Consider the following 25,330-nt stretch of genomic DNA (forward strand, 5'->3'; position numbering starts at 1 on the left):
TTTTAAGTAAATGAGAGACAGTACTACCATTTTTCTTTGTAGATAAGGAGACTAGGTCACAAATAGTGTCATTATCTTCCTCACTGTCGTGTGAAGAATCATCAATGACACAGCTAGAATTGCAGGGTATTCTTGCATTAAACCAGTTTCAGACTGTACATCCCCACCCCCAACGCACATACACACACACATAGTTAACGTAAAAATTAATAGAGATAATTTATAAAAATTTGTCTCTAACAAAGTTTTTCTGTAAAGATCTTTAGTATGGAATTTTGTTAGGCTAAAGCACACATTCCGTTCCATTAGACAGTGAGTCCCTAAGATAGATATTTTTGAGTGAAGCAATTCTTTGAGGCCCTCAACAGTAGAAGTAGTTGAGTTTGCAAAAATGAAGCATGGGATTGTAGCTGGCACCATATGGTACTCCTGGTTTGAGCTGAAGTTTGAACAACGCTGACAATATTTGGATTATAGTTAGCCAGAATATCTATTTTAACCTAAGGGAAACTTAATTGCATCTAAATATACATGAAAAAATTTGCACATGACCTCGATGTTGGATAGTCTTGCAATATGTCAATGTTTCTTTGCTTTTGACTTACATAACTAAAAAATCTTGAGTGCTTTGAACTCCCCTTTAAAGTTGGAAGGAATATTATGAAATGACCAAGAATAGTGATAGAAATCCAGGCGAGCTCGGGTCTGGATTACACATGGTGTGCATATCTCTTAAGATGACAAGGACAAAGCAATGAGGTCAGGAAGATGAACACAGTAAGCTCTCGAGGTTCCTTCCAGGTCTACCCATCTATGAAAATAGCTCATTAGTAATGCCTCAAATAAGTTCACATTTAGCACATGGGCTTTAAAGGTTTCTTCAACGGGTAGGTTTTGTAGTGTGTGCTGTGGGTGTCTTCAGATAACAGGAGTGAACGTAAAGCCCTCAGCGGCTGCTTATCTCTAGGTTTCCAGAATTTAAGACTTGGGGATTCTTAGCAAACCCACTGCCCTGATGGAAACAAAGGTCGGTCATCTTGCTCAGAACTAAACCAGTAAGTGCTTAAAGGTAATCTCCCTAATAACATCCCAAAGACAGCAGCAGAGTGAGCTGAAAGCTGGTGCAGAAGTCTCCCAGAAATTCTGCCTTAAATTGTGTTGGCTTTCAAATTCCTGCATTACTGGAGTTCACTGAAAGTATACCCTCATCTAAAGAAGCTTCACACATATTGCTTCTGAATCATTCATGGGGTACCAACTATCAGATTTAGGTGTGTATGACTCATGTGTCATTAAGATAGCCCTAGCAGGCCTCTAATGGAAAGGAAATGCAAGTCTTTAACCTCAAAGTAATATAAGGTTTGATTGTCTTCACAGTTCTGATCAAGAGATGAAGTGGTTTATATAGGATATTTATCCCCATTTAGATTTATATTTTCATATCTCTATTTTTGTCAGCTTTGAGGTATAATTGACAAGCAAAATTGTATATTTAAAAGTATACAATGCAATAATTTGATATAGGCATTATGAAAGGATTCCTGCAACTAACACAGCCATACCTCACATATTTACCTTATGTTTGGTAAGAACACTTAAGTTCTAGCAACTTTTAATTATACAATTCATTGTTATCAACTGTAGTCTCATTGTTAACATTAGATCCTCAGGCCTGACTTTTTTTTTTTTTTTAAAGATTTTATTTATTTATTTGACAGAGAGAGAGATAGCGAGAGCAGGAACACAAGCAGGGGGAGTGGGAGAGCGAGAAGCAGGCTTCCTGCCAAGCAGGGAGCCCGATGTGGGACTCGATCCCAGGACCCTGGGATCATGACCTGAGCCAAAGGCAGATGCTTAACGACTGAGCCACCCAGGCGCCCCTCAGGCCTGACTCTTAACTAAAAGTTTGTACCCTTTAACCAACTCCTTTGCTCTTCAGGGTAAAGCTACAGGTTAGGGATTCCCTCCGGATTGTGTGGTGCTATGACTGGCGTGGGGTTTGTGGCAAGAATGCATCTTAGCTTGTCCTACCTGCTTACATGTAGGTATTTAGGTGTTTTTTCTCAGTTGTCTGCTATATAGGAATAACTTACTTAGTTTTCGGAATTCTCCCAGAGAAAAATGATCCATGTGTAGCCGTACATTCAATGCATCAGTGGGAATAGGGAAAGTCAGAAGCCAATTATGTTGCCAACTTCCATATAGATTTAGATCTGAAAGAGGGCGCCTGGGTGGCTCAGATGGTTAAGCGTCTGCCTTCGGCTCAGGTCATGATCCCAGGGTCCTGGGATCGAGTCCCACATCGGGCTCCCTGCTCCTTGGGAGCCTGCTTCTCTCTCTCTCTCTGTCTCTCATGAATAAATAAATAAAATCTTTAAAAAAAAAAAAAAAGAAGTCCTTTTAAAAAAAAAAAAAAAAAGATTTAGATCTGAAAGAATCTGTAGAAAAAAGTCAGTCTAAACATGATATGTTGTAGATGCAGAAATGGACCTAGTGAGATAACATGACTTGTTTATATGGTTCAACAACCAAAATGGCCATCACCAATTTGATTAACCTTTCTCCTGGGTCTTTATATGATAAGAAGTTAATAGTAGAATGGTATCATGGACTAATGACTTCTGAAGATATGGGTGAACAATGTTAGAAGCCAGAATTCTTTCTGGGGCTGTTCTCCCTGAGATGACCAAGATTTTAGAACTGCTGAGAAATTGGATGAGATGAAACTATATATGAAAACCATGTATTAGGGAAGTTGGGGGAAAATGAGCCTGTAAATAATGAAAGAGAGTCCCGGTTCCTGATTTTTCTAAAAAATGTAAAGAATTTAATAATATGCATATTTTTAAAAATGTAGAGAGTATCACTGAAGCCATTGAAAGTCCTTTAAACTCACCTGTGGATTCTCACAATATCTTGTGACATACAGTTTTCATTCTAGATGAAGAAATTTGGGCATGAAGTAAAATCTGAGGATGGTAGAGTTTAAGGAACACAAAACAGACTCTGAGCACTGCTAAATCTATGTTGTGATTTAGAATTTTATCAGTAGTGTTTTTATCAAATCCCTGACCATTCTCCTGAGGAAAATGCAGCTTGAATCTCCTTATTCACATCAGAACAGATCTTAATCAACAGTGGATGGTCTGAATACTTTTGCATACTTTTGAATTTTCCAGGTGGAATGATAGTGTATGATCTCTAAACGGAAGCAAGTGCTCTCGTGCCAATATTCCACTCCAAGTGAATTTAGTTTGAGGGGTTAATGACACAAAGGATTGACGAGTCACGCACGGAAGTGGTGTAGTGGTCCCCTGAGAAGAGAACAAGAACATTGGTGTTCTCAAGGCACTTAAGTGATGACAAGAGGCCCAAGTGCCCTTACATGTCATTTACGTGAGAAGCAAAGTATATTCAAGCTGGATTTGCAGTGTCCTTAACATGACAAGTTTATAGCCTCTTAGAGATTAATAGCATGGTGGCCAAAAGTACTTCTGTGTTACACGTTGGAGCTTCACAATGAAACAGATGTTTTTGATTTAACCTGTGAGAATATTTGTTTCCCGTTCCCTGCTTTATTGGCTTTTCACTGAATCGATTAAGTATCTGCATTTGCAGAGAGATGGTATGCTGTAACGTAATTTTTTCTTTTCCTCTTTTTAATATACACAGTAAATAACAAAATGGGTATTTATACATATTGAAAATGGCTAGTTCAAAGGACCCACAGTATAGAGCTAAGGCATTTTGGAATGCTGATGGAGTCACTCCTGCACATTTTCAAGTTGTGGCAGCGTTGCAGAATTTGCAATGTATAGTTCAGCTTCAGCCACGTGAGTTGGTTCACTGTGCAGAATAGTGTTGACCAATTGCCAAACTATTTTCAACCCAAAACAGCTGGTCAATAAACATGTTGATCTTTCTGGCCCACACTGCTGCCATATGCAGTCGTGGTAGCAGGTGAAAGTCATACTTGCTCATTTTCAATTCCCGTTCTTGCCCACAAAAAAATGGCTTAGATCTTGCCTGCTTGTTCTGAGGTCTATTTTTAATATCGAATGTGCTGACTGGGACTAATTGATGGATTATAATTCTAGCCCTTCTTGTGATTTGTTGAGTGACCCAGGGAAAGTTATTTTTTTATTTTATTTTTTTTTAAAGATTTTATTTATTTATTTGAGAGAGAGAATGAGAGAGAGAGAGCATGAGAGGGGGAGGGTCAGAGGGAGAAGCAGACTCCCTGCCGAGCAGGGAGCCCGATGCGGGACTCGATCCCAGGACTCCAGGATCATGACCTGAGCCGAAGGCAGTTGCTTAACCAACTGAGCCACCCAGGTGCCCAGGGGAAAGTTATTTTTGACTCTGGCTTATAAATTCTCTTAATGCACAAAGAGAAGATGCCAAGGGTAATGCACCTATTTCAAAAGAGTTTTGAGAACTAGAACTTTGGAAGCAAAATAGAAAACTGTCCCAAATACAAAGTGCTCAATAAATGTTTAATTATGTTAGCACTGATTGCAAAGCCTGATAGAGATACATTAGTCTTGCTTTCAACCATCTATTCCCCTTTTATTTGCAAGAAATTCCAGATAAATAACACTGCACATCACTCTTGATTAAACACTTACACAAATAACTCTCTTGCTACTGCTGTTTTTGATTCAAGTCTGAAAAGCCTAGGGCCTAGGTACTTGTGGTTAAGTTTAACTTTCTGCAAAGATATTTTGTATCTTACACTGGCACAGTTCTTCAGGGAAATGGAGAGTTCCTTTTGAGAGTAGTTTCGGCAGAGTCCATGATATCCTAGGTAAGTTGATGCGAGATGTTTTATTTCATGCCCCACATATTTACTCCATAAACTAGCTAACAAATGAGGTTTGAAGAGTCTACTGGGGGAAAAGGAGTGTTGGGAGAAGTTGGAGGGAGAGTTGGGGAAAGGCTGGACCCTGCCCTGTTGGTGACAGAAAGAACAGAGTCTCCACTGCAGAGACTGCAGATAACCTGAGTTTGCAGCTCAAGGGCTGGACGGAACTGAGCTCGCCGGCAGGAAGGTTCTCCAGAGAAACACATGGATCTGCACAGCCCACAGCATCTTCCTAGAGAAGCACCCTGTGGTGGTGGCTACATGATTTTTTTTTTTAAGATTTTATTTATTTATTTGACAGAGAGAGACACAGCGAGAGAGGGAACACAAGCAGGGGGAGTGGGAGAGGAAGAAGCAGGCTCCCCGCCGAGCAGGGGGCCCGATGTGGGGCTCGATCCCAGGACCCTGGGATCATGACCTGAGCCGAAGGCAGACGCTGAACGACTGAGCCACCCAGGCGCCCCTGGCTGTATGATTGTGAATACTTTTTTTTTTAAGCTAAGGAAACCACCGAAGTCCGTTTTAAATAAAATAATTTTTGTTTTATTTTTAGTAACCAATTTACTGAACACTTTGAACCTGATGGGCTGCCAACATGGTTATATTTTTTTTCCCCCTAGTATCACTATGTTTGACTGTCAGTTTTCTCTTTTCTTATTTGGTCACCAATATTCTAATTCTGCCTAGCCTGTCCAGTGTCTCCCAGCCCTGGCCAGGCTTCAGTCTCAGGGGCCAGAAGAAGAGAAGGAGCAAGACCTATTCTTTTTTACTGTTCCTCTAGGTTTCTGCTGCTTCAGGGTTGGGACAGGGGAGGGAGAGTTAATGGGAACACATTCTTTTTCTTCACAAGTGCAATTGTAGTGTATCCTTGATTTTTTCTTTCCTGTGTGTGTGTGTAATGGGGGGCGGTAAGTCCCTCAGTGTAGGCTCTCATATGTTCATATGTCCTTCAGGAGGTCACTCACTAGGTTGTTGTCTGACTCAGAAGATGTCCACTGGCTGACCTCCCTCATGCCTGGTTCGGTGGCGTACACCCCAAAGTCTTTTGCTGCTTGGGTTGTTGTGCCTTGTAGGTGGCCTTCTTGGGTCCTGTCAGGGTGGCTGAAGCTCAGCCGCCTTGACAGTGGTCTGTTTGCCCCATGGGAATGTGATGCATCCTTGCCCCCCGCCCCCGAGGCGGGGGTCTGCTTGTCAGTAATTCACTGCAGACCATTTTGTTTTTACTCTGCTCAAATACTCACAGATGGCAAAGGGTAAGTCCACTGCACAGACATCCAATAGGAAGAAATAACAGTTTTCTAATCTCTGCAATTGGTTTGGGAGAGGTGGATTCAATCCTTAACATTCCTATCCATTACTCACTCCTCCCAGGCCAACCCCTGAATCCATCTTCTTCTGTTTATTTACTTTGGAGGCTGCAGAAGAAAGTTCTGCCATTAGCCTCATAATGGGTCCTGCAGAGGTTTGCCAGGTGGGTTTTTAGAATATGGGTGCATTTCATCTGTTGTTTTCAGCTTTGGAGCTTTAGCCTCGTTCTAGGAGAAAAGGAAAAGTCCTTTCAACATCTGGCTACATTTGGTAGGAGGGGACTAAAGAAACTCACTAGTTTTGCCACTTTTCTTCATACCCTAAAGACAAAATTATTTTTTTGTGTGCCTGAACTAGATTTTAAATGAAAAACAAAACAAAACAAAAACAAAAAAACAAAGCCTTTTGTCTACAAATAAAGATCTTCTGAATATTCAGTTTAGGTGGTGGTCAATGGGGAAGAAAGCAGCTCTCAAGAACCCCAGACTGGCATTGGCAGTCCAGCCAGCTCACCATCTCTAATCTCTACCCTCACTGTACAGGGCTTCGAGGAACAAGCTCAAGAAGAATACATGATGGTAGTGAAGGTTTTCTGTTAAAAACTCAACTCTGCAGCTTTTCAGCAAGATGTATAGGTCATTACCCTTAAGGTTTCAAATTTCCTCAGTTTAGCCACACCGGTCTTGTCCCACTGTTGTCTACCTTTTGCTTTGTGAAGTGATGGGAAAAATCAAACATGCTTCTATTTGCAGTCTACTCCAGGGATTCTAGGAGATGAAATGTGGCTTAAGTTCCCTGGGTAGGGTATATGGTAATGAGAGCTGCCGTTTATTGAGCATTCAATGGTACCAGACATGTTCTGGAGGCTCATTGAGTCTCCTTATCAATCCTTTTCTGTAGGCATGGTTGCCAATCTCCTTTTACATATGCGGCACCTAATGGACAGAGAGGTTAGGGCAGCTGCTGAAGGTCACGTAACTCGGACGGGACAGAGGTAGAGACTGATCCTAGGCCTCCTGGCTCCACAGCCTCTACTCTTCCCCACTGTCATGTTGCCATAGGAATCTGTGAGCAGTGATCTCTTAAATAGACATTTGTCATGATCTCTTTATGAAGAATTAAGTATTCTCTTAGCTTCTCAAGTTACTAATAAGACAGGTTTGAACTTTGCCAAAATAAATTTTATAATCTCGCAGTTTTTACTTTGTGAATCTGATTTTTTTTTTTTTTTTTTGCTTATTAAATAATTTTTGTTCCCCATCCCAACAGTGAACAAAAAGTTTCCTCTGTAGTCACTTTAGTGAATAGGCTTATACGTCTTCTGGTCCATGGGTAAAGAAAACAGGATCAAAAAAAAAAAAAAAAAAAAGAGATACCAGTCCACACAGATAGTGGCAGAGCTGAAACCAGAACTCAGGACTGTTTCTAGTATTGGCTATTTAAGGGTGCAATTTTTATTGATTTCAAACGTTTTATTGTGCACTATGTACTGGGTTCTGTATTAGGAGCTTGGGACACAGAAATTAGATATGCTACCCTTACTAAAGAAGTTCAGTCTAGTTGGGACCACCCATGGAATGAGTGATTGCAGAATGACTTAGGTATGATAAGACCATCCTATGTGACATAAAAAGATGACATGCTCAACTCAGCCTGTGCCTACTTCAGAGGCAATGCTTGAGCTGGATTTTGAAAAATAAGAGTTGGTCAGACTGAGAAAAGGGAAAGGCATATTCAGAACTAGCATGTACAAAGCCATGAAAAATATTTGGACAATTGCAAGCTCAGCAGAAGTGAAGAGGGCCTGGGGTGGGAGGTGAGGATAAAGAGGAATGCAGACAGGGAAGCCCTACAGGGGTTTTTACATTGAAAGCCATAAAGGCCTTTACATTGAGGAGCAACATTTGATTTGAAGTTCAGAACCCTCATTCTGTCTTGCACTGGAGCCAGGAAATCAAATTCTAAGGGAGTCGTAATTCAGACCTAAAAGAGAGTAGTGGCAGTAGGAATGAAAAAGAAGCAAAAACAGGTAATTTTAAGAATGCTGTTCAAGTTTCATGTGAAAATCAAACAAAAGGACGTGAAGAAAAGGCATGGAAGTTAAATTTTCCTTGGCCTATTGCTTGTCATCTGATGTGCCAATTCCTGTTAGGCAACCCTCATCTGTCTGGGTATTTCCATGGGTACTGTCAACTCTGACTTCCAGCAACTGATTGCTAATCCTATGGTTCCTAGAATCTTAGATGTCTTGCATGGTCCTTTACCAACAGGCGCCAATATACCCTCCCTCGCCTTTTCCGTGTTCCTTGGCCCCACTACTTCTCACCTTTGCCTAAGTAACTATTTTATAATGTGTACTGCTCTTAGTTGAAATGTTTTATCTCTGGAGTTCTTAACAAAAACCTTGCTCCTCTTTTAGGCTGACAAAATGCTATTCAGCCTTATCACTGGTGGGAATTTCCAGAAGGAATGTATCACACCTTTACTTCCATGTCCTAGAAGAGGCCTGATGGTTGTTGAGAGGGTTAAATGTTTTACTACTAAGTTCCTTGCATAAAGGGCCCAATAACAGTTCTTAAGCACATACTGTAAGTACATAATTCCAGTACAATGTGATAATTTATATACAGCATTTATTGTGTTGGAATTATATGCTTATGTATATTCCCCCATTTTAATTGTATGTGCTTTGAGGGTATAACTATTACAACGATGTATGGGATGTTGCAGGTATCAATTACTTTCACAACGTTTTATGGTTCTTGATATGGAAGTAGTTATTAACATTTTTTTTAATCTCCATTGTTCCCTCCCCGTTATATACTGGCCCATTTTATATACTCTCCCTTATAAAATAAATGATTACAAAAAGCAAGAATTTAGAGAACAGATGTTACAGTTGGTTAGGAATTCACAATTGTCATCTGAAGACGTTCAGCCTTTCCCAGATATGGTTCTTACTTGGAACTTTAATAGAACTCTTTCAGTTTGAAGACATGGAAGGAGCTTAAGTAAATATCTTAAAATGATATGGTTTTGGTATTTAATAACCATCTGGGATGGGTATTTCGTACAACCCTGTCCACTTAGCTCTTGAATCCAACGTCTTTTGCTTAACACACAAAAAAAGAAAACATAGAAATGCTGTGAAAGAAATGTTTTTGTTCATTTGAAAAATAAAATACCAACTCTGCATTTTGTTAAGATTCATTTTATAAAATACCTTAAAAGAACAGATAAAGTACTTGAGTTTACATAATAATCAGAATTGAAAAAAGATGAATATAAATTAATTAAACACATAACTATTTTGCCACATTAGACAAGTTTTAAAAAGGCATTTAAAAAAAATAGTAATTGGGAAGAAAACCCTTCACTCTCTTGCTGTCTTTTTTTGGAAACTTTTCCTAGAAGCACTGAAATCCCAGGTCAACAGGCGGCACATGTGTTGTTGAAAACACACTGTAATTTGCTTCCAAATCTGTCAGCTTAAGAGAAAAAATTAAAGTTTTAACCAGGTTCGATAATTCAGTGCAAATTAAAGCTTCAAGTTGAAAATTCAAGAGGAAAAGTAATGTCCAAACTGTAGGAAATGGTTCTGGAACTGAAAAAGAAAAAAATTCACATTATGAAGAAATCTTTGCAAGTGTTCTTGTGTGTGAGATATTGAGTTAACAAATGGGCCCTTCGAAGTTGCAATTAGGGCTTTAGTAAGACTATCTGCAATGTGGGCAAGGGAAGATGAACAGGGAAGACCTAAATGTCATTTTGTGGAAGGAAGCGCAAGTTAACCATAAGCACTGCTCTGATTCAATTCTAGAAAATTTGGACAGGATATTGCAAACATCAAGGGGAAAAAAAGAAATTATGGAGACTAATTTACTAGACTATCATTGAGGATAAGTACTTCTATCCCCAGAACATGTTGGGGGATAGGGGAGAGCAGGTTAGTGTTGGCCATGATTGGTTTTAATTATATGGATTATATGGTCTACTGGCTTAAAAAATAATTATATTACCAAGTCTTGAGAAATGGGAGGAATGTCTAACTTTCTAGATCACAGTGAAACCAAGTATTGATCATTTCCAACCATTAATGAGTAGTCATTTTTATAATTAAAGTATTTTTAATTATATCCACAAAAAAAATTTTTTTTTGAGTTTGGTAGTCATTGGTAATATGTAGCAATGGGATTTTCATGACCACATTTGATAGAAAGTTTCTCTCTTTCCATTCCATAGAAGTTTCTGATTCTTTTTAATGATAAAACTAATGGTTGCTATTGAGTACAAGATGCAGAGATTTTAGTGGAGGCTAGTAAGTCTTCTTCGCAAAGTAGATTTTTTTTTAAAAATGTAGGTCTAAATTTATATCACCAGTCTTTTTCTAATTCTCACTGGAAATTTTCACATATTATTTGAAAACTGAGGATGAACTATGTTTTTCTAACATTTGTATTTTACATCACTCTCTAATCTATTGAAGTTAAAACAATGTTATCACAATGAAGTGGCAACTTTTGGCTTTTAGTTGTACCTATGATTGGCAAGTCCTAAAAAACACAAAACATACAGTGCTATTCCAACGTGCCATCGGAGACTGACAAAAAAAGAAGTGAATAATCATGATGATGTACATGGAGTTCCTAAATCAATGAAGAATTAGCTGATGCCATTCTTAAGTGTACAAAACTGCACTCATATACCTGCTCACAGGTGGAACATCTAAGGAAAAGTCAAAATTCCTCTCTGGGGACACCACTGACCAGTGCAGAATCACCTGAAGAAATTAAAACACCCAAGCCCGTGGACTCCTTTCAAGTACCTCCTATCGTGATAGCCAAATCCTCAAGGGCAATGTCACACGTCACTGCAAAACAATGCATTGGTTCTCCTCCCCTGGTTAACTTGGTGACCCCTCCAGGCTTGCACATTGATTTCCTGGGTCCTGCTAGGTGTTTGGTCCTGTCCTTTCAATCCTGAAGAGAGGCTCACTAGCAGATGCATCCTTGTATATCACACCAGGTGTGAGGCTGAAAGAGGAGCGGCAGAAATGTGCACCACCCTGCAGTGAGTCCATATTTAGAAAAGCTTCTGTGGGCTCATTTCACACAGACCTGGGTTTTGTCCCATTTCTCCACTAACTTCTCATTAGGCTTTGTCCATCAGAAAGAGACTTTTGCCATCAAAAGCACAGATAAAGAATAACAAAACATTGCATCGCAATCAGCTTGTGACAGTTTGTGCTTTAAAAACATAGTGCGTCAAGCACATCAGAGATGCTCAATAAATATTTGTAGATTTATTAAAAGTAATAACATGGTTTCTGAAGAACCAACCTCCATTTTGGAAAAAAAAAAAAAAGAAAAACCATATACATTTCTTTCCCCTGACTGGATGGAACAATGAGAATCTACAAATTAAATATGAACTCTGATTTGATTGCAGTTTGCCAAAAAGGAAAAAAAAAAAAAAAGAACATTGCCACAGTAGCATCGGCACTCACCAGTGCGTTGAAGATTTAACTTTTTCCACTGCGGTATGAACTGGTTCCTACACCTGTTAGGTACCAGAGTGGAATCACTCAAATAGGAAATGAACTCTATTCCACTTTGGGAAAGGTACGATCATAATTTTATCTGAAAATTATTAACATATTTCAGGGAGACGGCCCTCTTATTCAGCTTGTCTCAAAGTAATGCAGGCGTAAATGCCAGCGGACCTCATCATATAACTTCAACATGGCATTGTCACGTGCAAATGTATTCCTCCCACATCTGCAGTAGTTGCTTCCTACTATTTTATGTTTCTACAGAGTAGTGACGCCCCTGGGATGACAAAGATGAGAATATGGGGGGATAAAGATCACAAAACTTACACTAAAAAGGGATGTTCCTCTATATCATATGAAAAACCCCTTATCAAAAGGCAGTGAGCTCACGGACGAAAAAATGCTTTATACATTCATAATTTTCCCGTCTCACAACAGCAAAGGTTTCCAAAGACAAGACTCAGTAGTGAAGGCCACACACTGTTTTTTTCTTTTCTTTTTTTTGCATTAGTTCGATATGTTGAAAATCAGAACCTTTGAAGCATCTTGTAAATGGGAGAAATGGAACTGGACCCGGCTGGGCGTGGGGGCGGGGCGTGATGGAAGGGATCCAAACGAACGTGTGACTCAGCTATTGACGTGGACAGCAGGGGAGTTGGTGGGAAATGTTACAGCAGACCTGACCCCTCTACCAAAGGTCTGTCAAGAACACAGTACAAGGATCAAAAAACAAAAACCAAAAACCCTAAAACAGAACTAAAAACAAAAATGAACTGCAACTTCGTCAGCTTGTAAACAAGGAAAAGCATTTCACAGATTCAAAGTTCAAGGGAAGTAAACGTCTTTAAATTATTTTTGTCAGTTCAACCCTGATTTAAAAAGTATGGCTAGCAGAAATAAGGAAGCGCAGCCGTTGACATCCTGAGCGAGCAGATGTCTTCTGAGAAGCAGCACTTCCAAGCCTCTTCTCAAGATGCCACGCCGAGGAGACACCTTCTCTCACTTGTCTCTTTTCCACGGTCCTGGAATATCGATTGCTTGCCATGCTGGTGTGGACAGTCCTGGCTGCTATAGATTTAGACGTGGGGAGACTGGAGGCGGGTAGGCGAATTCTCGGAGGATGCTCCGGGCCACTTCCACATTATTCTGGGCTATCTCTAAGGCTCTCTTCACTTCTTCAAAGGCATAACCCTCTCCCATGAGTTTTGCAATTTTTGCATCAACATTTTCCAATGCTGCCTCGGGCCCGTGGGGTTTTCTGTGGTGGATTTCTGGTGCAGTCCTGCGTGGTCGTGGTTTAGGAGGTCTGGCTGGTGCTTGTGAACCATCTGTGTAGATTTTGAAAAAGAGAGATCATGTAAATAATGGGCTAAAAATAAAGACACCATATCAGTTTGATCTCATTTTATATGAAAACCCTATTTTTCATTGTCTCCATAAATAAACTTGCCCTCCCATTTGAACATTAAAAAAAACTGAGTTAGAATGTGTTGGAAGTTTGAGAAATTAATACAAATTTACTCCCAATTCCACATGTTATTCTTTAAGCCATATGAAGTAACAGGTAGAGAAGGGAAAAAAAAATTGAAAATGAAAGGCTTTCATTATGGGGACACTAGCTTATTCTTTCCTACTATGGTGGAAGATCTTTCTTGGGAAGTTTCTACCAGAGGAAACTGTTACAAGGTTGTCGATATTCCCGGAAGCACATGCCTAGCAGGTCCTCCATCCCACCCAGGCCACAGAACAACTACTTTGAGCAATAGGCTTTGTAGTGTCTCTGCCCGTCTGACTTTTCAAGTTAATAATGCTGTCACCTGATGCTGGGGTGGGGAGAAAAATAGTATATGCTTCGAGTCTACTGTTAGTTAATAGGCTGAGCAGAAGTAAACTCACTGCTTTGCTCAAATACTTTACCCAGATTCCAAATGTAGGAAGTTTTGCTAGAGAAAAAGCAAAGCCAGCAAAAACATGAGCAACGGAGATTCGGACTCCGGATCAGTCCCCTGATAAGTTTCTCAAAGTTAAATCAAAAGACATTAGTGCCCATGAATGGAGAGTAATCTTACTAAGAGAAAGAATTAGAGACCACCGCCCCTCACAGACCCCAGGGCATGGGCTGGTAACTTGAGAAGGCACTTTTATATCATGGATGTCCATATCTATATTTGGTACTGTTTTTCAAAAGTCAAAATTAAAAAAGAGATTAAAATAAAAATTACCAAATTTATGTCATGCAACACATTTATGGATTTAAGACTATTTAGACATCGACACTTCCTTAATATCTTTCTCAGACCACTGACAAATGCCAAATGATAAATCCAAGGACATAGTTAAGTAGATGAGGAAGTGAGGCTACAATCCAAATGCCTTGTGACTCTTGTCCCCATCCTTGCCCTCCTGGTCTCTGCTGCTTTGCCAACTTTCCCAATATCTTCATGAGAAATTGTAAGCTGATATTTTCAATAATAATCAAATCTAAATCAAAAAATTATCTAATACATTCTTTTATATTTTTCTCATAAGTCTTTTTCCATGAGAAGGTAACTTGTCAAAAACATCCTCTTCACAATTCCAGCAGTATAGTAGTATAACAGACATCCGTGAAAGCCTCCAATATGAACATATTTGGTTCCACACCAAACTGGATGATAGTCTTATTTTTAAGCTTTACTTTCTTGAGAATACTGCCCAGTTTGGAAAAATGTAGCTATAGATAAAGCTTATTAAATTATGCTCATATACAAGAACACATTAATTTCTGGTTCTTGCTCAAGTCTGTATATACTGTACCTTGCATCTGTCAGTAAACATCTCAAGTTACTATGGTCTGCGAAACTGCATTTCTTACTATGTTTTCAGGTCCCATTTATTTTCTACTAAGTATTTCCATTATGTCATGCAGAGCTGGACAATAAATTTTACTTTGCTTCTAATCATTTCCATCTAAACTGTTAGAAATTCTAGCAAGCTATCCTTTAATCAATCACCACAGAAGTCATACATTGAAATCTTGTCTGCTCTGATTTACTTTTTGGTGAGAAAAAGTACCTACACTTAAATGCAAGTCTAAATTCCCCGTTTTCTACAGGTAAGGCTCAAAGAGTTTTTCTAATACTTTTATTTTACTTTTGTCCAGAATACTGAGAAGGGCAGATGAATGCCAAGCATCACTGAAAAGAACAGCTAAATATGCTCCTAGAATGGGAAGGATACTATGGTAGCCGGAGACACATCTAATAGTATAATTGGCAATGAAGTTTTAAGATTTAGAACTTTTAAATGTAATAAGGATATGTATTTTTAATTGAAGTATAGTTGACATACAATATATTTGTTTCAAGTGTACAGCAGTGATTTAACATGTATATACATGTTACCATCTGTCACCATACAAAGTTTTTAAAATATCACCAACTATATTTCCTATGCTGTCCTGATGTTCTAACTGGAAGTCTGCACCTCTTGATCCCCTTCAGCTATTTCGCCCATTCTCCAAACTCCACACAACCACCAGTTCTCTGTATTTATGAGTCTTTCTCTGTTTTTTTCATTTGTTTTTTTCAGATTGCACATACAAGTGAAATCATATGGTATTTGTCTGACTTATTTCACTTAGCATAATACCCTCTAGGTCCATCCACGTTGTTGCAAATGGCAAGATGTCACTTTTTATGGCTGAGTAATATTCCAGTGTGTGTCTCTGTGTGCGTATATACATCTTTATCCATTCATCTATTGAGGGGCACTTACATGGCTTCCACTTCTTGGCTACTGTAAATAATGCTGCAATGAACATAGAAGTGCATATGTATTTTCACATTAGTGTTTTTGTTTACCAATGTCTTACAGTTTTCAGAGTACAGGTCTTTCACCTCCTTGGTTGAGTTTATTCAGGCATTTTATTATTTTATTTTTTGGGGGGGCTTTTTTGGCATTTTATTCTTTTGATTCAGTTGCAAATGGAACTGTTTTCTCAATTTCTCTAATAGTCCATTATTAGTATACAGAAATACAACAGATTTCTATATATTAATTCTGTATCCTGCAATTTTACTGAATTTATTTATCCTAATAGTGTTTTGGTAGAGTCTTTAGAGTTTTCTATATATGGTATCATGTCATCTGCAAATAGTGACAGTTTTACTTCGTCCATATGAATTTGGATGCCTTTTGTTTCTTGTCTGATTGTGGTGACTAAGACTTTTGGTACTATGTTGAATAAAAGTTGTGAGGCCGAGGATCCTTGTCTTGTTCCTAATCCTAGAGAGAAACCTTTTCACTGTTGAGTGTGATGTTAACTGTGAGCCTGTCATATCCAGCTTCACGATGTTAAGGTATATTCTCTACCCACTATGTTGAGAGTTTTTACCATATGAATAGATGTTGAATTTTGTCAAATAAGTTTTCTGCATCTATTGAGATGATCATATGATTTTATCCTTCATTTTGTTAATGTGCATCACACTGAATTGCAGATGCTGAATCATCCTTGTACCCCTGGAGTAAATTCCACTTGATTGGGGTGAATGATCCTTTTAATGTATTTTTGAATGTTGTTTGCTAATGTTTTGTTGAGGATTTTTGCATCTATGTTCTTCTGGGATATTGGCCTGTAATTTTATTTTTAATAATATCTTTCGTCTGATTTTGCTATCAAAGTAATGCTGGTATTGTAGAATGAATCTGGAAATGTTCCTTTTCAATTTTTCGGAATATTTTGAGAAGGGTAGGTATTAACTCTCTTTAAATGTTTGGTAGAATTCACTCATGAATCCTTCTCGTCCTGACTTGTGTTTCCTGGGAGTTTTTAAATCACTGGTTCAACTTCATTACTAGTAATTTGTTCATATTATCTATTTCTTTCTGATTCAGTCTTGGAGGATTGTGTTTCTAGGGACTTAGCAATGATTTCTTTTAGGTTGTGCAAATTGTTGGCAAATAATTTTTTGTAGTAGCCTTTTATAATCCTTTGTATTTCTCAGTTGTAACTTTTCCTCATTCATTTCTGATTTCATTTGAATCCTCTCTTTCTCTTGATTAGTCTGGATAAAGGTTTATCAGTTTTGTTTCTCTAAGAACCAGCTCCTAGCTTTGTTGATCTTTTTTACTTTTTTTTTTTTTCCAGTCTCTATTTCATTTATTTCCACTCTGATCTTTGTTATTTCCTTCCTTCTTCTAACTTTGGGCTTTATTCTTCTTTCTAGTTCTTTAGGTATAAAGTTAAATAGTTTGAGATTTCTGTTGTTTCTTGGGGTAGGCCTGTATGACTATAATCTTCCCTGTTAGAACTATTTTTGCTGCTTCCCACAGATTTTGGAAATTTGTGTTTCCATTTTCATTTGTCTCAAGGTATTTTTTTATTCCTCTTTGATTTCTCCATTGACCCACTTCTTGTTTAGCAGAATGTTGTTTAGTCTCCATGTGTTTGTGTTTCTTCCAGTTCCTGTAATTGATTTCTAAATTGATACTGCTGTGGTCAGAAAAGATGCTTGATGTAATTTCAATCTTCTTAAATTTATTGAGAGTTGTTTTATGGCCTAACATGTGATCTATCCTGAAGAAAGTTCCATGTGCACTTAAAAAGAAGGTATACTTGCTGTTTGGAGATGGAATGTTTTGGATAAATCTTAATTTGGTGTAATATGTTGTTCAATGATACTGTTTCCTTATTGATTTTCTGCGTGAATTATCTATCCATTGATGTAAGTGGGGTATTAAAATTTCCTGCTATGATTTCATTAGTGTCAATTTCTTCCTTTATGTCTATTAATATTTATGTATTTAAATGTTTCTATGTTAGGTACTTAGGTATTTACAATTGTTATATCCTTTTGTTAGACTGATCCTTTTATCCTTACATAATGCCCTCTTTTACATCTTTTGTGTCTGATGTCCGCTTTTTTTTTTTTTTGTCATTTTCATGGAATATCTTTCTCCATGCCTTTACTTTCAGTTTGCATGTGTCTTTAAGGTGTGAAATCTCTTGTAGGCAGCATACAGATGGATCCTTTTTATCCATTCATTTGCCCTATGTCTTTTGGTTGAAGCATTTAGTCCACTTATATTTAAAGAAATTATTTATAAGTATGTAGTTATTGCCATTTTGTTAATTGTTTTCTGGCTATTTTCATAGTTCTCTGTTCCTTTCTTTTGCTCTCTTCCCTTGTGATTTGCTTGGATTTCCTTCTCTTTATTTTTTGAGTATGTATTAATTATAGGTTTTTGGTTTGTGGTTAGCATGAGTTTCATATATAATTCCCTATTTATACAGCAGGTTATTTTGCTTGTCACTTAAGTTTGAACTCATTTTGAAAGCACATTTTTACCCTGCACCCCACAATTTATGTATTTGATGTTATCTTGCACATTTTTATTATGTGCATCCCTTAACTAATTATTGTAGATAGTTGATTTTACTACTTTTGTCTTCTAACCTTTGGAATAGTTTTATAAGTAATCTAATCTAGTTTTACTATATAAGGCCTTATCCCCCCACTCCGCACCCCACTTAAGTCCCTTTAACATTTCCTGTAAGGCTGGTTTAGTGGTGATGAACTCCTTTAACTTTTGTTTGTTTGAGAAACACTAACTCTCCTTCAATTCTGAATGATAATCTTGCTAGGTACAGTATTCTTGGTAGTAGGTGTGGTTTCCCCGGCCCCCTCCCCACCCCCCACCCCCAGCACTTTGCATTTATCATGCACTACCTTCTGGCCTGCAAAGTTTCTGCTGAAAAATCAGCTGAAAGTCTTACAGGTGTTCCCTTGTACATAGCTAGTTGCTTTTAAGATTCTCTCGTTATCTTTAATTTTTGGCATTTTAATTATTATGTGTCTGTGCACGAACCTCTTTGGGTTCATCTTGTCTGGGGCTCCTCTGTGCTTCCTTGGCCTGAATGGGTTTTCTTTCCCAGGTTAGAGAAGTTTGCCGCTTTTATGTCTTCAAATAAGTAAGTTTTCTGCCCCTTTCTCTTCTCCTTCTGAGACCCTTATAATAAAAATGTTAGTATGCTTGATGTTGTCCAAGAGGTCCCTTAACCTGTCCTCATTCTTTCTTTTGCTGTTCAGCTTGGATGACTTCCACTATTTGGTCTTCGAGATTGCCGATCCACTCTTCTGCATCCTCTAAACTGCTGACTTCCTCTACTGTATTTTTCAACTCAGTTACTGTATTTTTCAGCTGATTGGTTCTTTTTTATATTTTCTTTATTGACATTCTCACTATCTTTAAGACCATTTATTTGAACTCTTTATCAGATGGATTGCATATCTGTTTCATTTAGTTTCTCTTTTTTTTTTTTTCTCCCTCTGAGGTTTTGCCTTGTTCTTTCATTTGGAAATTCTTCCTCTGTCTCATTTTGTCTGACTCTGTGTTTGTTTCTATGTATTAGGTAGGTCAACTACATCTCCTGGTCTTGAAAGTAGTGGCCTTGTATAGAAGGTGTCCTGTAGGGCCCAGAAGTACACTCTCCCTTGGTCATCAGAACCAGGTGTTTCACCGATATTCCATGTGTGAGCTGTGTGTGTGTGTGGGGGGGCTGGCTTCTACCCTCGTCCTCCAGGTGTGGCAGGGTAGGAACCACTTTAGAGGGACATCTGTAGGAGAGGGCAGGCTGGATCCATGGGGGAATGCCAGAGTGGGGTGAGCAATGCTAGGAAAGTAGATGGAGAGCATCCAAACTGGTGACCACCAGCATTGAGCTAGCTAGGTTGAAGGAGGGCAAGGAAAATGGTGTCTGCCAACACTTCCATTCCTGGAAAAAAGTTTCTACAGATCTCTGCCCCTCCTGCACATACCCTAAAATGGTCAATAAATCTTCAATAATGGCCCTGGTGCCTTTTCAAACTGCTGCCTTGGAGTAAGTTTATGTACAGGCCCTTTAAGAGTGGAGTGGAGCCTTGATTTCCTATGGCCCTCTGGCTCTTCTGGAGTGAAGCTCCACTGATTTTCAAAGACATTATGGGGTTTCATATTCTTGATGCAGATCCCTAGGGTGTGGGGGATACCCAGTGTGGGGCTTGAATTGCTTACTCCTCAGGGAGGACCTCTGTACCTGTGATATCCTTCCTGCTTGTGGGTTGCTGTGCCAGGGGTTTGGTTCCCAGCCACATCTCCTCTCTGCCCCTTCTACCCTTCTCGGGGTGAAAGAGCTGTTCTGCTAGTCTTTAGGTAACTCTCAGAGTTGCTCTATATGTAGTTGCAGGCTTAGTATGTCTGTGGGAGGAGGGGAGCTCAGGATCTACCTACTCCACCATCTTTTCTTTATCCTAAACATATGTATTTTTGATCCTGGTAGAGAACATTAAAACAAGGCACCTTTCACCAGGAAAAACCCCAAGAAGCCTATCTGTTATGTAAGGCTGCTATAATTAATACTGGCAATGGTAGTTGCAGATGACTATTTTTTTTTGAAAAAAATTAGTAAACACAATTTAGGAAACCTAAGTTAGCAAGGAAAAACACACACACACACACACAGACCTGATGATTAAATCAACTCTAGAGTAGTGAAGGTATCTCTGATCCTGGAACTGGTATTATTCTGCACACAAAATACATCTGAAATATCAACTATGGAAAGTGATTCAAACAACCTTTGGAAAGAATCATGCTAGATTTTGAAGACTACTAAAAAAGACCTTCTTAAAGCAAAGATTTATTATCCTAATAGATATTTTCCCTTGAAATCCAAAAGTCACATATCCCAGCTCATTTAATCCTAGTCCTCACTGCCTTAACTCAAAATTTATTTCCTCAAAAGAGTGCTGACCTCTCTTCAGAATTTTACAAATGCTTGGAATTTGAATTGTATCATGTATTTGAGCCTACAAATAGAAGTAAAATGGAATCTGTTGCAACTCTGGCCACTTGTTTATAAATTTCTACTTACTGATGAATATTCAAGTTTGGCATACCTTAATTTTTTGTTCAATTGTTTTAATTGAATAGAGTAGCTCTGTACCAGGTAACTGACAGCTACAACTGAGACTTTTCTGGATGTAGATGAGGAACATCACTTATACATGGGATTGGTTAGATACATTTCACTTTGGCAACTAAGATTTTAAGTGACCTTGAGCTAAGCCATTTACTTGTACAATTTTCACTCTCTAAATCTACTTTCCTATCTCATTTTTAGAAATATTATTTATCCCTTCTCAGTGAGGTAGTATGCAAATAATTAATGTAATGGTCTTTTCAGCACATATATTGAACATTAAAAATAAAGGACAATGCGGGGGAGGAGCAAGATGGTGGAGGAGTAGGAGACCAAAATTTCGTCTGGTCCCAGGAATTCAGCTAGATAGGTATCAAACCATTCTAAACACCTACGAACTCAACAGGAGATTGAAGAAAAGAATAGCAACAACTCTCTGAACAGAAAAGCAACCACTTTCTGGAAGGTAGGACGTGTGGAGAAGTGAATCTGAGGTGATACTCGGGAGGATAGACGGCGGGGGAGGGGGCCTCCGTTAGCCACTACTGGCAAGTGATAGAGCAGCGGAGCACAAAATTGGAACTTTTATTTATTTTTTTTTATTTTTTTTTTTTAAAGATTTTATTTATTTATTTATTTGAGAGAAAGAGAGAGAGACAGAGAAACAGCATGAGAGGGGGAGAGGGTCAGAGGGAGAAGCAGGCTCCCCGCTGAGCCGGGAGCCCGATGTGGGACTCGATCCCAGGACTCCGGGATCATGACCTGAGCCGAAGGCAGTTGCTTAACCAACTGAGCCACCCAGCTGCCCCAAAATTGGAACTTTTAGAAGTCGGCTCTGCTGAGGGACATCGCTCCAGTGGCTAAGCGTGGGGTTGAACCCTCACTGGGACAGTGTGGTCTCAGGACCCTTGGGGTCACAGAAAGACTGGGGGTGCCTGAGTGCGGCAGAGCTCCCAGGTATTGGAGCAAGGAAGCCGGTTGCAGAGACGGAGCCGAGGAGTGGGCTCTCAGCTCGGGGTTGCCATAAACCATGATCTGCAGCACAGTTGGGCCACTGCTCCTCCAGCAGGGACCCAACAAGCGGCAGATCCGGGGAGACTCCCCTTCCTCCCTGGGAGGAGTGGTGCGGGAGTGCATGGCAGGGATTGGAGGGGTTGCTGGGGTTGGAGACTCCACACGGGGTTGTGGGCCAGGGATAGAAATGGTTGGTCACAGGCTGGGTGAGCATGGAGTGCAGCCAGAGACCGGGGAGACGAAAGTGATTGACTGCTTTTCTCTGGGGGCTCACTGAGGAGTGGGGCCCCAGGTTCTCAGCTCCTCCGGGGCAGAGATTGGGAGGCTGCCATTTTCACTCGTCCTCCAAAGCTGTATGGAAAGCTTGCAGGGAACAAAATCTCCGGAGAGCAAACCTGAGCAGATTACTTAGTCCGGACTGGCAAGGGTGGGGCAATTCCGCCTCTGGCAAAGACATTTGAGAAACACTGCAACAGGCCCCTCCCCCAGAAGATCACCAAAAACAGCCAGGCAAGACCAAGTTTACCGATCAATGAGAACAGCAGAACTCCAGCACTAGGGGAATACAGCACATAGAATTCGTGGCTTTTTTCCATGATTCTTTAGTCTTTCAAAGTTAATTTTTTGAATTTTTTTTTTTTGAATTTTTCTTTTTCCCTTTTTCAACCAACATCAATACTTTTTCTAAAAAATCTTTATTTTTCATTTTTAGAGTCATATTCTATTCCTTCATAGTAGTTAACCTTATATAAGTTGTTCTCTCTTTAAAATTTTGGGAGGCACTTTCTTCTAACAGACCAAAATCTAGCGTGTGGCAATGATCTATGCACCAGCATGATCATATTCTTTATTTTTCTTTTTTGTTTTTTTCTTTGTCCCTTTATTTTCCCCCAGTTTCAGGTCTCTTCTGATTTGTTTAGTGTATATTTTTCTGGGGTCGTTGTTACCCTGTTAGCATTTTGTTCTCTCATTCATATATTGTCTTCTGGACAACATGACAAGATGGAAAAAATCACCTCAAAAAAAAGAACAAGAGGCAGTCCTGACTGCCAGGGACCTAATCAATATGGACATTAGTAAGATGTCAGAACTAGAGTTCAGAATGACGATTTTAAAGATACTAGCTGGGCTTGAAAAAAGCATGGAAGATATTAGAGAAACCCTTTCTGGAGAAATAAAAGAACTAAAAATCTCACCAAGTTGAAATCAAAAAGGCTATTAATGAGGTGTAATAAAAAAATGGAGGCTCTAACTGCTAGGATAAATGAGGCAGAAGAGAGAATTAGTGATATAGAAAACCAAATGATGGAAAATAAAGCAGCTGAGAAAAAGAGAGATAAACAACTACTGGATCACGAGGGCAGAATTTGAGAGATAAGTGATACCATAAGATGAAACAATATTAGAATAATTGGGATTCCAGAAGAAGAAGAAAGAGAGAGAGGGGCAGAAGGTACATTGGAGCAAATTATAGCAGAGAACTTCCCTAATTTGGGGAAGTAAACAGACATCAAAATCCAGGAGGCACAGAGAAACCCCCTCAAAAATCAATAAAAATAGGTCAACACCCCAACATCTAATAGTAAAACTTATGAGTTTCAGAGACAAAGAGAAAATCCTGAAAGCAGCTTGGGAGAAGAGATATGTAACCTACAATGGTAGAAACATTAGACTGGCAACAGACCTATCCACAGAGACCTGGCAGGCCAGAAAGGACTGGCATGATATATTCAGAGCACTAAATGAGAAAAAATATGCAGCCAAGAATACTATATCCAGCTCTATTACAATGCTGTCATCATCAAGACAGTATGGTACGGACACAAAAACAGACACATAGATCAATGGAACAGACTAGAGAGCCCAGAAATGGACCCTCAACTCTATGGTCAACTAATCTTCAACAAAGCAGGAAAGAATGTCCACTGGAAAAAAAGACAGCCTCTTCAACAAATGGTGTTGGGAAAATTGGACAGCCACATGCAGAAGAATAAAAATGGACCATTTCCTTACACCACACACAAAAATAGACCCAAAATGTTTGAAAGACCTAAATGTGAGACAGGAGTCCATCAAAATCCTAAAGGAGAACACAGGCAGCAACCTCTTCGACCTCAGACACAGCAACTTCTTCTGAGAAACATCGCCAAAGGCAAGGGAAGCAAGGACAAAAATGAACTACTGGGACTTCATCAAGATAAAAAGCTTTTGCATAGCAAAAGAAACAGTCAACAAAACCAAAAGACAACCGACAGAATGGGAGAAGATATTTGCAAATGACGTATCAGATAAAGGGCTAGTATCCAAAATCTATAAAGAACTTCTTAAACTCAACACCCAAAGAACAAATGATCCAGTCAAGAAATGGGCAGAAGACATGAACAGACATTTTTCCAGCTAGGCTGTCATTGAAAATAGAGGAGAGATAAAAAGCTTCCAGGACAAACAAAAACTAAAGGAATTTGCGAACATGAAACCAGCCCTACAAGAAATACTGAAAGGGGTCCTCTAAGCAAAGATAGAGCCTAAAAGTAACATAGACCAGAAAGGAACACAGACAATACACAGTAACAGTCACCTTACAGGCAATACAATGGCACTAAATTCATATCTTTCAATAGTTACCCTGAATGTAAATGGGCTAAATGCCCCAATCAAAAGACATAGGGTATCAGATTGGATAAAAAACAAGACCCATCGATACTCTGTCTGCAAGAGACTCATTTTAGACCCAAAGACACCTCCAGATTGAAAGTTAGGGGGTGGAAAACAATTTACCATGCTAATGGACATCAAAAGAAAGCTGGGGTGGCAATCCTTTTATCAGACAAATTAGATTTTAAACCAAACATTGTAATAAGAGATGAGGAAGGACATTTTTCCAAAGACATCCAAATGGCCAACAGACACATGAAAAAGTGCTCAACATCGCTTGGCATCAAGGAAATCCAAATCAAAACCTCAATGAGATACCACCTCCCACCAGTCAGTATGGCTAAAATTAACAAGTCAGGAAACGACAGATGTTGGCAGGGATGCAGAGAAAGGGGAACCCTCCTACACTGTTTGCGGGAGTGCAAGCTGGTGCAGACACTCTGGAAAACAGTATGGAGGTTCCTCAAAAAGTTGAAAATAGAGCTGCCCTATGACCCAGCAATTGCATTACTGGGTATTTACCCCAAAGATACAAATGTAGGGATCTGAAGGGGTATGTGCATCCCAATGTTTATAGCAGCAATGTCCACAATAGCCAAACTATGGAAAGAGCTAAGATGTCCATCGACAGATGGATGGATAAAGATGTGGTAGATATATACAATGGAATATTATGCAGCCATCAAAAGGAATGAAATCTTGCCATTTGCAATGAGGTGGATGGAACTGGAGGGTATTATGCTAAGCGAAATAAGTCAATCAGAGAAAGACATGTAGCATATGATCTCACTGATATGAGGAATTCTTAATCTCAGGAAACAAACTGAAGGTTGCTGGAGTGGTGGGGGGTGGGAGGGATGGGGTGGCTGGGTGATAGACATTGAGGATGGTATGTGCTATGGTGAACGCTGTGAATTGTGTAAGACTGTTGAATCACAGACCTGTGCCTCTGAAACAAATAATACATTATATATTAAAAAAAAAAAAAAAAAAG

General features: G+C 39.2%; 1 protein-coding gene across 4 annotated transcripts in view; it reads right to left on the minus strand.

Moving 5' to 3' along the window:
* Positions 1-9,450: 9,450 nt before the first annotated feature.
* CBLB (Cbl proto-oncogene B) overlaps positions 9,451-25,330 on the minus strand; it is a 219,748-nt gene continuing 203,868 nt past the window's right edge. For 3 of the 4 annotated variants that reach the window (XM_032406461.1, XM_032406460.1, XM_032406462.1), the window contains one exon: positions 9,451-13,051. In XM_032406461.1, coding sequence (XP_032262352.1) covers positions 12,792-13,051 — 260 coding nt within the window. In that variant the 3' untranslated portion in view covers positions 9,451-12,791. The remainder of the gene's footprint in view (positions 13,052-25,330) is intronic. The other variant, XR_004299783.1, reaches the window with a different exon arrangement.

This window comes from Phoca vitulina, unplaced genomic scaffold (assembly GCF_004348235.1).
Source record: "Phoca vitulina isolate PV1807 unplaced genomic scaffold, GSC_HSeal_1.0 scaffold8, whole genome shotgun sequence".
In the NCBI taxonomy this organism is placed as follows: Eukaryota; Metazoa; Chordata; class Mammalia; order Carnivora; family Phocidae; genus Phoca; species Phoca vitulina.